Raw genomic sequence first — 14,508 nt, 5'->3', positions numbered from 1 at the left:
AAATGATTTTATTGCCTGTCCTTGCTGTAGTGTATGACCCTGTTGCCAAGCTAATTGTTAATAGTCCTGCAATGACCCCACACAAAAAAAAAGAAGCAGCAGAAGAAAAAGAAAACCCCTGACCCCATGATTATGATCTCCAATCATTTGCTCATTTATATTCTGAGAGACTAGATTGCTTTGTTACACAGGAGAACCAAATGATGGATGGTCACATGTGTATATCAAAAGCTGCTTTTCTATTTGTCTGTATGTGTGAGGGGGGAATTTAAAAGCAATTGCGACTGATTACCCAAGCACATTTGTTTCCCGCTTACCTAAACTAGGTTAATTCTAGCTCTAATGACTTTTCACATATTTAAGGTGAATACTATTAGGGTAATGGGACATTGGGGGGCGCTACATTGTTCTAAGTGTGTGTAATTGTTACATGCCTCTCTTTGTTCTTAACCTTGGAGATGCTCTCTGACTCCTCCTTTCTCTATGGCCCTTTGTTCTATGTCGCAGTTCTCGTGGCTTTTTAAGGAGCCAGCAGAGCATATCTACAGAAAATGATGCCCGGGGCAAGTTTTCAAACTGCACCTCTCCAATCTCTTGCAGTCCGGATGTTATGCCCCTATTGATACACCCCAAGATCGCATTAGCCTTTTTTTGTCACTTCATCACACTAACTGCTCATATTTAACTTACTGTCCACCTGTACCCCAAAATCTTGTTCTCACACGCTACTGCTCAGTAGTATATCCTCCATCTGGGAGGGGGGAGAGAGGGGAAATGGAAAAAAGGAGCTTTTGCCTTGTAAGTCTTCTAATCAGTCATTGGTGATCTGATTGGCAGTGCAGATAATCAGTTGCTTCAAGAACACCAAAATCTGCCCTGCATAACTGAAGGTATGCTGTGTGGAAAAAACCAACAACATTCTCATTTAAAAAGGCATCCTGTCAAGTATCTCTTCTGCCTGAAATGCTGAAGAGTTGCTTTTGGAATTAACATTTTGTGTTTGGCTTTGCCTGCCATGGCAGCTATTTTGTGATTGTCACCACCTCCTGCTGCAGTCAATATTATTATTATTATTATTATTATTATTAATTTATTTATTTAATTTGATATACCGCCCCATCCCTGGGGGGCTCTGGGTGGTGTACAACACAGAATCACATGAAAACATCATAAACGTCCATAATTATAATAAAAACAGCAGTTAAAATATCCCAAGATGGCGTCCCACCTGAACCTAATCCTCTTAGAAGGAGGGGGATAATGGGTCCCAATGGTATGAGGGACCCATAGATCTTGATAATGGATCCCACTAATATTGGGATCTCCAACCTGGGGGGAGGGGTTGAATCCACCACTCTGGGTCAGAATTGCAAAGGTGCCTCACAGGGTCCAAAAGATTGAGGGCCTCAGCTGTATCTTATCTCTGTTTGGATTGCATCCGTCATGCTAAGCAAGTATAAATTAGTTGAGGCCCCACTTGTCCTGTATACATGAACTTCAGCAGGAGAAAAGATCCACCTTTGATGTAATGGAATCAAGTAATTGCTCAACAAGATAGTTCAGCCTTTGCTTGTGCATGTTGGAAATGTATTGTCCATTTACTAGAGGAATGAAATACAATGTCCAAATAGTTGCAGAAGTGTACTTGTTCTGTACCCTTTTCAAAAATTTTGGCACTTTCACACATGCAGAATAATGCACTTTCAATCCACTTTCAATGCACTTTGCAGCTGGATTTTACTGTGCAGAATAGCAAAATCCACTTTCAAACAATTGTGGAAGTGGATTGAATGTGCATTATTCTGCATGTGCAGAAGGGACCAATTCTAGAACAAAGACAGTCCAGAAAATGGCAGATGAATTCACAAATCCCCTGTTAGCTTTATCCTGAGCCATCTAAACTCTGTTCTTTGAAAATAGCATTACCTTAGTTTAGTCATATTATTTTCCTAGTGTATATTTCTGCAATACTTTGAAAATTCCTTAAGCACATGTGAGACACCCAGTGTCCTGGGTCAGCCTGGTGAGACCTCCTCAGACCAAGAGGAAATAGAGTGAGTCAGTGTGGGAACAGAGGAACAGTCACAAGCGGAAGTCAGTCAGAGAACACAGGAACCACTGCGGTAGAAGAAGTCTTACCATGTCTGCAGCCTTCCAATTGAAGGACTCCAGCTGTGTCTGAAACCCAGCAACAATCAGCATCACCACGGAGCTCGCCAAAACCTCTAGAGTAAAGGGGAAGACAGTGTCAATGCAAAATGCAAGAAAGATGATGGAGTGCCTGGCTGCAAGCCCATGGTAGCTCAATCTCTGAAAGCAGTAACGAGGCAGAATGAGGCTGTTGCTCTCCACCTGGCTTGGAAGGCCAGAACAGACTAATTAGCAAGGGCTAAGTCATCTATCCCAGAAAGATAAGGGCCTCTTTAAGCAGGCAATTAGACTTTGCTGTTGTGGGAGCCAGTTTCAGGATGCCCAGTTAAGTTTGAGAAAACCACCAGCATACAATGAATAGAACAGCAAGCAAGGGAAGAAAAGTTGTTAGTTCAGTGGCTCAGGCAATCTTGTCCCACTGGGGAAGAGCCAGGGGTCACCATCGAGAAGAGTAGCTCCTAGGTTGCCAACCTGGAGATTTGGGGTTGGATCCTGGGGAGTGTGGGGTTTGGGAAATTCATCCATGAGACAGCTATGGGCATGAACTTTCTTCTTTGTACGTTCCCCTGATCCCCCTTCCCCACTTCATCTGGAACTCAAGCCAGCAAACATCTTCAAGCTGGTGCATTATCATGTTAAGATTTCTAGTTTGGATTCTTCAAGTGCATTGGCCTTTCTCATTCCCACAGTCTCCGCGTGAATGGAGCTTGCAGCACTACTGTATACCTCCTTCCTGAACCCATTAAAGAGAATGCTAATATTTTGACACCAAATATGACATATACAGTTTTTCAATTGTTATTTGGGGAGCTCTCACACAGAAGAAGCCTTTTTCAGAAGTAAATAACACATACTGAAGTGGGGGTTCCCAACTTCTTTGAGGCTGCAGGCACCTTTAGAATCCTGGCATAGCGTGATGGACTCAGCCACAAAATCGGTGCCACAGAATAGTTGCCATAGGAGGAAGTGAAGCCAGCCACAAAATGGCTGTCACTGTTTACCTGTAGTCCCGTAATGAAGATTTTTGAGCTTTGAAGGCAGCTACTGCCATAGAAACATATTTTAACAAACTGAACAGCCATTCATATACTCAATGGCCAGTCAAAATCTTGCTTGGCAAAAACTCCACTTGCCCCTCAACTTGCCTAAAACACATGACATGTGCCAAGAAAGGTATTGGTGGGCACCATGAACTCACAGACACCATGCTGGTGAGCCTTGATTTATAGGACAACTGAAATCAAGGAACACCCGTGGTTTGGATCACATTCCCCCTAAGCCAGTCAAATCAATTGCCTTATGGTTCCTCTGCCCACTTCCCCATTACTGCCTTCATTTGAATGCATCAATAACTCTGGTAGAATGCCGCACTCAGAACATTAAATATATTTAGGTTGCATCTTTCTATTCTTACTACTAGAGATGAACCTGCGTGTAGTTTTGTTTCTCCAATCCACATAATAACAAAAACTTAATTGACATATTGCTTTTAACTTGGCACTGAATTTATCTTGGGAAGAGAGAGGAGGTTCTGAAAACAATGGCTTGATAGATTGAAGTCAGTACCTGACACAAATGACAAATAAGTTTTAAGATTATCGCTTATTGCTTTGCGCCTTTGATGTACTTCCAATGAGGTTCCAATCTTCAATCTCCCCCTTCCAAACCCACTTAACTGTGAAACATGTAATCTTTTCCAGGAAACCATTATTCATCAACTGAAGAAACGCTATGCAGACTTACAGATTTATACGTATGTCGGTGATATCTTAATAGCCTTAAACCCTTTCCAAAATCTCAGCATATATTCGCCACAGGTAAGAAGATGATGTTGAAATGATTGTATTATTCTGTTTTGTTATTTAAAGAAAACCACACCATAGGGCTCCCACCTGATGCTGCAATTTAAACTTCTGGTGACATTCAGTCACAAATGGTTTAAAAGAGGATCTAAAGCCTCCTGCAGGTAACTCAGAGAGCAGCAAAATAAACAGCAACCAAGTGTTGAGGGAAATTCATTAAATCATGTAGTATTTACCATACAAAGGGGCCAAAAAGGCCACCAGGTTTGAAACAAGCATACAAAATAATCTGTATGAAATCAATGAAATATAATGTACGTACAAAATAAAACTAATCCAAAATAATGTAAACATGTGTAACACCGTCACCGAATGCTCAATTTTCAAACAGAAAACTGAATACAGCAAAGTCTTCATCTGTGGTCAATTGAATGATAATTTTATAATACAAACTTAAACCTGCTCCCAAATCTACATCTGATTTGTCCAGACTGGTATATTTGTTTTAGACTAGCTAGATTTTAGCCCACTAGCAACTTAGAGACAAACATGATTTGGGCGGTATAAGCTTTTAAGAGTCAAAGTTCCATTTGTTAGATTCTGAGGGAGTTTAACTTCTGAAAGCTCATACCCTGAAAATCTTGTTGCTACTGGTCTTGAATTTAGCTTTCCTACTTCTGACCAACCTGGCTACCTCTGAAATTATTTCAAACCAGTTGGCTTTGTCTTATCTTGTGGTAGAACTTACAACTGGTTTTGATGGGGTTTCTGAAATGGGTCGAAAACCAAAACTGAGCTAACTTGGTACAAATGCCTAAGTCTCTTGGAAGGGAGGAGTACCTTTCCGCACTGTCTGGGGAAAACTTTGCAAGCCCTATCAAGTCTGATGCCTACTGGATGCTCAGAGTTGCTCTTCCCAAGGGGAAAAACTAAGCCAAGGTGCTGGGAACTCCCTCCTTGCTGCCCAGCTCATTCCCCCAACTTAAGTGAAGACTGTCTCAGAAAACGGCAGCTTACAGTCACTCTAAAGGTGATAATCACTGGTCTTGAAGGTCCATGGAAGCTGCAGGTAGAGGGAGGAAAAGAGCCAGCATTTTCAGAAACAAAGAGAACCCACATGTAAGTGAGAATGTGTGATATGGATCCAAGACACGCATGCACGCACGCACGCACGCACGCACGCATGCATGCATGTGGGGACCAAAAGATCCCCCTTTATACCCTGAAACTAACCTGAGCAATATGAGATATTATGGCAAGGATTCCAGAGATCAAAAAGTGTTGATTGCTTTTCTTGGGCATTGGACCAAAGGGTTCCCATGCAGGCAAATTGAACTTTGAAGGTTTGTAAATGCAAATACTAGACCATTTGGATCCAGATATGGTAGGAAATGGTCTTCTTGGGGTGCTGATTAAAGCACCTTGGGTAACACACACCTTGAGGTAAAACTAGCCCCTTTGTTAATCCAGGTATATCTTCAGGCAAGGGGAAAAGTCAGCTGCCAATCCCTTCCTACCATAGCTCAAAAACAACAAGATAGATCCCCAAAACTCTGAGGGACATGCATTTTGGGAGAGCAGTGCCCTACTCTGATATAATCTTAGAGGCTCATTCATCTCCATGAAGCTCTTTAAGGTGAGGAGGGATCCATCCAGCTGCTAATAATACAAGCTTATGTTCTTTCCCTCAACCTTTTTTGTTTGTTTGCTTCTCTTGAAAAGTTTAGTTGTAGACCCATAGAGTCGGAGGAGTCCACAAGGGCCATCAAGTCCAACCCACTGCCAGGCAGGAACACACAATCAGAGCAACCTTGACAGATGACTATCCAGCCTCTGTTTACAAACCTCCAAAGAAAGAGACTCCACCACTCTCAGAGGCAGTGTATTCCACTGTTGAACAACCCTTACTGTCAGGCAGTTCTTCCTACTGTTTAGGTAGAATCTCTTTTCCTGTATTTTGAATCTATTACTCCTTGTCCTAGTCTCTGGAGCAGCAGAAAACAAACTTGCTCCATCTTCAACATGTCATCCCTTTGACATCTTCAACATGTCAAACCTATCATGTCACCCCTTTACCTTCTCTTCTCCAGACCAAACATACCCAGCTCCCTAAGTCTCTCCACAAAGGGCATGGATCCCAGACCTTTTATCATTTGGCTGCTGTCCCCTGGACACACTCCAGCTTGTCAGTATTCTTTTTGAATTGTGGTGCCCAGAACTGGACACAGTATTCCAGGCGAGGTTTGACCAATGCAGAATACAGTAGTACTATTACTCCCCTTGGATCTAGGTACTATACTCCTATTGATGCATCCCAGAGTTGCATTGGCTTTCTTAGCTGCTACATCACATCGTTGACTCGTGCTGCTTGCGGTCTATTAAGATTCCCAGTTCTCTTTCACATGTACTGTTGTCATGCCAGGTATCACCCATCTTATATCTGTGCATTTCATTTTTTCTGCTTAAGTGTAGTACCTTTCATTTCTTGGGGGATCCTTCAATCTTTGACAGTGCTAGTGAGACTAAAAAGAGCTCCTTCCCCCAAGCTCCAGCCTGTTCCTTCCAGAAGCCTGTCCCAGCATAAAGTAGGAGACAGATTGCCCATGGGCGCATCACCCAAACATCTCAGGACAGCAGTGGGCTTCCTGCCAGGCAGATGTTTCACCCTAGGAGATCTTTATCTGGTCCTGAGCAGGAGGTTTGAATCCCTGTTTGTTTGCCTTCAAATTCTTATGCAGGGGTGTCCAACTCTGGCGCTTCACATGTTCATGGACTACAATTCCCATCAGCCTCTGCTGGGAATTGCTGTCCATAAACATCTGAAATGCCAGAGTTGGACACCTCTGTTAAAGGGGATTTTTTAATGCTGTGAAATGCACATTGCAATTTGACAGATTCCTGCTTTCATTTAGTTTTCCAAGCTTTATCATGGCGTGAAGCGTTCTACAAACCCACCTCACATATTCGCTTCTGCGGACGCTGCTTACCAAGGCATGGTTACATCGAGCAAAGACCAGGTATGAAGCAATCCTCTTCTTTTTTTCCCTACATATTGGGCTGAATAAGAACCAGGGAAGCAAGATTATTCTTGTGTTGGTGTTTCTACACTGATGCAATGGGGGGTGGACGGGACAACAACAAGCTATTTGGAGAGAGGGTACGTGTGCGGAAACTGGTTCTGTGCTCTTTTAATCTGCTCACTGCTTTTTTCACGGTTGAAACGCATAGCATATATTTGCCCTAAATTTGGTTGAGGATCTCGGAATCCAGAGCATGTGTGTGATATGCTTGACTCTCTAACACAGGGAAGTAGTTTCTGCCCCCTTCTATCTCCAGCATTCAGTGTGTGAAACTAAGTTGGAACTGGGGACAGAGCCAAGAAGTGTCTGGCTCTGTCACAGAAAAATAAGAGCCATTAACTCTGCAATCGCTCATTTCCATGATAAAACATAATCAGGATAAATATAATGAGGACACAAATCCAATTATATGGCAATGATTTTAATGAAAATGAAATACAATGCCATGGAAACCAACATCTCTATGTTCCGAAGACTGCAATCCTCGCATTGCTATTTCACATGAAGTCCTGTGCACAGAAATGATGGTTGGGTGTAATAATTGGCTACTGCTTTTTTACATTTTTTTTGAAAAGTCTTCCTTTGTTTACAGCATGATGTGTAGTAGACCAAAGCCAACGATATGAAAGCTTTGTAAGAAACCCCAGTAAAATAAATGCATGGATACAGTATGGCCAGGATGGAGAATGAAAATCTTTATAGTACTTAAGGGCCCCTTCCGCACACGCAAAATAATGCGTTTTCAAACCACTTTCACAACTGTTTGCAAGTGGATTTTGTCATTCTGCACAGCTTCAAAGAGCACTGAAAGCAGTTTGAAAGTGCATCATTTTGCATATGCGGAATGAGCTAAGGATAATAAGAAGCATTAGGCATGGCCAGGGAGACCAAGTTTTCAGAACCATCCCAGCCAAGAATTGCTGCTAGGGGTTCTTTTTCTGAGATATTCCATGAGCTTCAAAATGCTTGCTATGTAGCTACAACTGAAAATAGCAGTTTCCCTTTCGTCGTGATGTCCCCTCGTGCTGTGTATTTTTGTGGCTGCTTAAAGACAATGGACAATTGTGAAATGTCTTAAAGACAATGGATAATTGCTTAAAGACAATGGATAATTGTGAAATGTCACAGAATGAGGAGAGTTCTGCTGGGTCAGGGGTTCCCATCCTTTTAGAGCCTGCAGGTACATTTGGAATTCCGACATAGCATGGTGGGTGCAAAAACAAAATGGCTACTACAAAATGGCTGCCACAGCTTAACGTCAGTAACACAGTGCAGATCCTTGTGTTGCGGTGGCAGTTGCTGCCAAAGCAATTTTTTTAAAAAAAATCTGCACATCCAATCAGAAGCCTTACTGGACAAAAGCCTGGCCTGACCCTGCCCACTTCCTAAAAACACTTGATGGGCACCAGAAAAATGTATCAGTGGGTGCCATAGCGCCAAAGGGCATGTTGGGAACCCCTGTGTAAATATTAAAGGTGGGGATAGTCACTGTTTTCAGCAGCTTGACTCAGGGATGGACCCCATGAAAAGTTTCTGCTTTCCAAAGTGTAAAGCTTGGGTGGACATTTTGGGCTGCAACAGAAGAGAGAGAGAGAGAGAGAGAGAGAGAGAGAGAGAGAGAGAGAGAGAGAGAGAGAGAGAGGCAAGGAAGTCCTATTCTGCTCATGGAAATCGCTTCCATCAGGAGATATTTTTCACACAATCCAAATTACATACTGGTATAATGTCTAGTTTCTTGCTGTACCTCTTACAGTGCAATCCTCTGCAGAGCTACTCCTGTAATTTAATGCACTGTTAAGGCACTTCCAAATATCTAATGAAAATGCCTTCTATGACCCAGGCCTTGTTGATTAAAGTTACAATGGAATAGCCAGTGCGGGAACAGGCTGATGAAACATGGGGTCCCGCAGCAGTATTCTGACAAAGGTCACTTCTAGGTTAGCCTGAAGCAGCACAATCATAGTGCTGTAATCTCCCTCAAATTTGGCAACAGTTTTTATCAAAGTGGTAACAGGTGGGAGGGGTTGATCAGCAACTGTGTTTATTTAGCTGCCCTTTTTAGTGCTAGATTCTATTTTTTTAAAGCTTGAAAGGGTCTGGATCCAAACCTTGAAAAGTTTCCCTGATAACTTATGTTATGTGTTTGAAGATTTGAATAAAAGGAAATTTTAAATTTTAAAAAAAGTTTCCTTGAACACAGGAAAAGATCATTTTGCTTATGATTTGCAAAGGATGTGAATGAGTTTGTCTAGAAGCAAATGTAAAAGATATTCCCAATTGTGGATGAGTTGAGATAAGGTGGTTGCTGATTTCTCTAAAACAGGATTGTTGCCTGCCAGGATGGCAGAAGAAAAATAAGCAGTGTATTTTCCAGGCTGATGGCATGACATCACTTCTGGCTAAAATCCTTCCATGACATCCCACCTCTCTAGGAATTATCAAAAACCATAGAGTTTCCAGCAATTCCTAGAGAGGTGTGATTTTCCTTTTGGTTTTCCTCAGAAGCCATATCACACCTTCATGGAAGGTACCCCTCACCTCACCGCCCCTTCCCCCACTCTCTCGCCTTGAAATATTGCCAAAATGAACATGTCTTGCTTTGCTTACTCATAGCTTCTGTTGATGACTGTGTGGCAATAGATAAATTATGTATCTTTTAAATTTTTACTTATTTTTGTGCATTCCCTGTTTAAATGTTTGTATTTATCTATTAATATGTTTAAGGTATGTAAGCTTGTAAGCATACTATCATATGAGAGAGCTTCATGGGATTCAGGTTTGCAAAGCTGAGATTTTTCTATTTATACTGGGTTCTATCCTTCCATTCTGCTCAGCTGAGTGTGGAGCCTTCCTGTAACGGATGGATCCTTCCTTCAGAAAAAGGCTGGTGGAAACCACCACACTTAGTATAGCAGAGTGGTAGGGTATAGCCAGAGGTGTAGCAAGGGAAAATGGCACCCAGGGCAACACTTGCTCCAGGTGCTCCCCTGGCCCCTCTGGGCCCCACTTACCTTAGCTCCAATTGGCCATGCTGGCAGGGGCTGATGGGAATTGTAGTCCATAACATCTGGAGTGCCAAAGGTTCGCCACCACTGCCTTAGCTGGTGGTGGTGGTCCTGGGCAGCCTGGTGGGGCTGGGCTGAGGGGTGCCCGGCAGCAGCCCCACCAGGCTGCTCCCTCAGCCGGCTGAAGGAGGGCTAGGGCCTGGGGCGGGGCTGGAGTTGAGATCAAAGGGTGCTGAGTGAGGGTGGGGGTGATTTTCACCCCCCACGTGACTGCATGCATGGGCTGCCCGGGGCATTTGTCCTCAGGTGGCCCTGTTGAAGCTCCGCCTCGGAGTATAGCCTGTTAAGCTGGGCTTGATCTGTTGGAGTCTGCAAAGCCAGTCAAATCTCAAACGCTCTGTTATCTTAATGGTCTGTTGAGATGCATACAGATTAAAGTTTATCAGCTGAGTTGTAAGCTAGGCATTTTACAGCTCTGTTTTTGTATGTCAGTGCATTATCATCAGCGGAGAAAGCGGTGCTGGAAAGACTGAAAGTGCCCATCTCATTGTACAACATTTGACTTTCCTGGGAAAGGTATCGATCACCTGCCATGGAGCACAAATGTTTATGGTGTAAAGTATTGTTTATTTTATGCATCCGTATTAATAGATATGTCCATGTTGATAGTGTTGATAGACATGTTGCACAAGCAACACCAACAGTTGCCTGTGGTAGTGATATTTATAAATGGCCAATAAAACAACATGGAATCTGAGAGATACACCCCAGGAACTTTTGCAGCGTCACAGAACATGCTTGGATACAGTTTCTATATGTTTTTGTGTAAAGAGAGAGAGGCAAATAAAGCAATTATCAGGAAGGAGGAGGGGTGTGGGGGCAATCCCCCCCCCCGTGATTAAATTTCCTGCTCCTGGGGACATTTGTACCCATATGTCCCTCTGGCAGGTATGCGTCTGAATGGAATTAAACAAGAAAGCCACGTAATTGCAAGGTGTTCCATGTAGAAATACATTTCTTTCTCACACTTCTTCTGCCTCTATCCACCCCTCTCCAGTGTTTTTCTACTATGACCTCTAGTAACCTTCCCCTAAAAAATTGCTACCACCAATTCATTGTTATCCATTCCATCTTTCCCCTGACGGTGCCCAATACTCGCTGCTCCATTCCTTATAGCAGCAGTCCCCAATAATTTTGATCCTGCAGGCACTTTTGGAATTCTGACACAGCATGGCTGCCAAAATGGCTGCCACCAAATGGCTACTGCAGGAGGCAGAGCCAACCACAGAATGGCTGCCACAGCTTACCTTTGGTCTCACAGGGAAGATCCATATACTCTGGTGGCAGCCGCTACCAAAACAGCAGTTTTTAAAAATCTGCACAGTCAATCAAATCTCTAATGGCCAATTTGAAGACTTGCTGGACAGAACACCCACCTGGCCCTACCCACTTTCTGAAAACATTTGGTGGGTCCCAGGAAAAGAATTGGCAGGCGCCAAAGCAGTCATGGGTGCCATGCTGCACATCTCTTTCCCATACTGTCTGTCTAGCCAGAGATAGGAGACGGTCCCATAGTCCCTTGCAATGCTGCAGAGTTGGAACAATCTCCTATTTTCCCAGGGATCAGGCAACAGGCACATAACTACAACAACTCCTGACACTTGTTCAGTCCATGTCCAATATAGTAAGCATAATGGTTGAGAGATGTTCTGTGTTCTCCATCCTTGGACATGCCCAAGCAGAGATTGAATGTATATTTGGATATATACTTTTGATGCAGGGGGTTGGACTGGATGGTCCTTAGGACTCTTCCAACTTTTTGATTCTATGAGATTAGGGACCTTACTGCATGGAGCTGTTTCCTATTTCCTGGGGATTCCTCCTCACTGATAATGTTCCACAAAGGCTAACAATCGGGCTTTGCGGGAGAAGATTCTTCAGGTGAACCCTCTGGTAGAAGCTTTTGGCAACGCCTGCACTGCAATCAATGACAACTCCAGTCGGTTTGGAAAATATTTGGAAATGATGTTTACGCCAACAGGAGCGGTGATGGGAGCGAAAATTTCTGAATATCTGCTAGAAAAATCCAGAGTCATAAAGCAAGCTGTGTAGGTATAAATTAGACGACTTTTTCAATATGTTTTTGTAATTGTTGACAACTTCACCTCCAACAGTAAAAACAAATTTTTTAATGCAATTTCTGCTAAAATACACTCCAGCTTATGTACAGGGGGAAATTATGATGGAATCCAACCCCTGATGGCCTGCTTTTCTTTCAAGGAGTTTGGAGTACAGCGAAGCTGAAAGTTGAGCTATTTGGCAAAGGTCATTCTGAAAGCTTCATTTAAATACAAGTTGGTGCTAGGACCTTGCAAGCCCACTGCACTTCACTGGGCTCTTGGTAAAGGGAGGAGTATTCTCTCAAAGCTTTCAATCCCTGTTTGGTCAGCACACTTTTGGTAAAATTATAAAACATGTAGAAAAGCAAGACCTGCTGAGAAAGAGTCAGCATGGCTTTTGCAGAGGCAAATCCTGTCTTACAAACTTACTAGAGTTCTTTGAGGGTGTAAACAAGCATGTGGACAGGGGTGAACCGGTGGACATTGTCTACTTGGATTTCCAAAAGGCTTTTGACAAAGTTCCTCACCAGAGACTGTTGAGAAAACTCAGCAATGAAGGAATAAGAGGGGAAGTCCTCCTATGGATTAAAAACTGGTTGAGAAACAAGGAAACAAAAGAGTGGGTGTAAATGGGAAGTTCTCACAATGGAGAGATGTGTTGGGAGTGGGTGTCCCCAAGGATCCTCAATAGTTTTGGGACCAGTGCTCTTTAACCTATTCATAAATGACCTGGAAGTAGGGGTGGGTAGCGTGGTGGCCAAGTTTGCAGAGATGATACCAAATTATGTAGGGATGGTGAGAACCACCACAAAAGGATTGCGAAGAGCTCCAAGCTGGATCCTTTGATAAAATTAGGTAGGAGTGGGCTCCAGAAATGGTGGCAAATGCACAGTTCAATGTGTAGCAAAAAATGCAAAGTGATGAGAGAGTGCACATAGGGGCAAAAAAATCCAAACTTCACATACACGCTACAGGGGTCAGTGCTATCAGTCACAGACCAGGAAAGGGATTTTAAGGCGTCTTAGTTGATAGTTCCATGTGGAGATGTTTAACTCAATGCATGGCAGCTGTGAAAAAGGCAAACTCCATGCTGGGGATCATTAGAAAAGGAATTGATAATAAAACTGGGTAAAGATTGTCATGCCCTTATATATAAAGCAAGTGGAGTGCTGACCAAAGCACTTGGAGTACTGTGTTCTGGTCGCGCATCTCAAAAAAGGATATTGAGGAGATAGAAAAAAAAAGTGCAAGAGAAGTGCAACTTGAGGATGATTGAGGGACTGGAGCACCTTCCCTATGAGGAGAAGGCTGCAGCGTTTGGGACTCTTTAGTTTGGAGAGGAGGCGGCTGAGGGGGGATATGATTGAAGTCTACAAAATTATGCATGGGGTAGAAAATGTTGACAGAGAGAAATTGTTCTCACTTTCTCACAATACTAGAACCAGGGGGCATTCATTGAAAATGCTGGGGGGAAGAATTAGGACTAATAAAAGGAAACACTTCTTCACGCAACGTGTGATTGGTGTTTGGAATAATGCTGCCACAGGAGGTGGTGATGGCCACTAACCTGGATAGCTTTAAAAGGGGCTTGGACAGATTTATGGAGGAGAAGTCGATTTATGGCTACCAATCTTGATCCTCTTTGATCTGAGATTGCAAATGCCTTAACAGACCAGGTGATCGAGAGCAACAGCCGCAGAAGGCCATTGCGTTCACATCCTACATGTGAGCTCCCAAAGGCACCTGGTGGGCCACTGCGAGTAGCAGAGAGCTGGACTAGATGGACTTTGGTCTGATCCAGCTGGCTTGTTCTTAGGTTCTTATGTTCTTATGTTCACTTTTGGTGATCTTACCTCACATACTGGGAGAGCATGCCACATTTTCTGTCGTCAGGCATGTTTACCATATGCATGTGTTTCCCTCTTTTGGCATGTATCCCTGACCCAGATAGCCCAGACTAGCCAGATTTTCTCAGATCTTAAAAGCTAAGCAGAGTTGGCCCTGTCTGATATCTGGATGGGAAACCACAAGTCCAGGGTCATTACGCAGGGACAGGCAACAGCAAACCACCTCTGAACAGCAAACCACCTCTGAACATCTCTTGCCTTGAAAAGCCCACAGGGTTGGCATAAATTGGCTGCAATTTGATGGCACTTTCCACCAGCACAACCCCAGGTTTGTTTGGGAACGCTGGGTGTACCAAAGCTGGATGTACACTGGGTGTACCAAAGCTGGAAAAATATGTGTGTTGCAGGTTTTTAAAGCAAGCAGTTTTTAAAGCAGTTTTTAAGGATTTTTTGAAGCAAGCAGTGGAGTGATGACAGTGTCTGAACACTTTGACAGATAGACA

At 43.3% G+C, this 14,508-nt stretch overlaps 1 protein-coding gene across 7 annotated transcripts in view; it reads left to right on the top strand.

Moving 5' to 3' along the window:
• MYO3B (myosin IIIB) overlaps nt 1-14,508 on the top strand; it is a 349,141-nt gene that overhangs the window by 141,086 nt on the left and 193,547 nt on the right. For all 7 annotated transcript variants that reach the window (XM_048486352.1, XM_048486350.1, XM_048486349.1 and 4 more), the window contains 4 exons: nt 3,852-3,968; nt 6,866-6,970; nt 10,531-10,614; nt 11,944-12,146. In XM_048486352.1, coding sequence (XP_048342309.1) covers nt 3,852-3,968; nt 6,866-6,970; nt 10,531-10,614; nt 11,944-12,146 — 509 coding nt within the window. The remainder of the gene's footprint in view (nt 1-3,851; nt 3,969-6,865; nt 6,971-10,530; nt 10,615-11,943; nt 12,147-14,508) is intronic.

The sequence above is a fragment of the Sphaerodactylus townsendi genome, linkage group LG02, assembly GCF_021028975.2.
Source record: "Sphaerodactylus townsendi isolate TG3544 linkage group LG02, MPM_Stown_v2.3, whole genome shotgun sequence".
Lineage (NCBI taxonomy): Eukaryota > Metazoa > Chordata > Lepidosauria > Squamata > Sphaerodactylidae > Sphaerodactylus > Sphaerodactylus townsendi.
The sequence above is the reverse complement of the archived record's forward strand: the minus strand, read 5'-3'. Positions and strand labels throughout refer to the sequence as shown.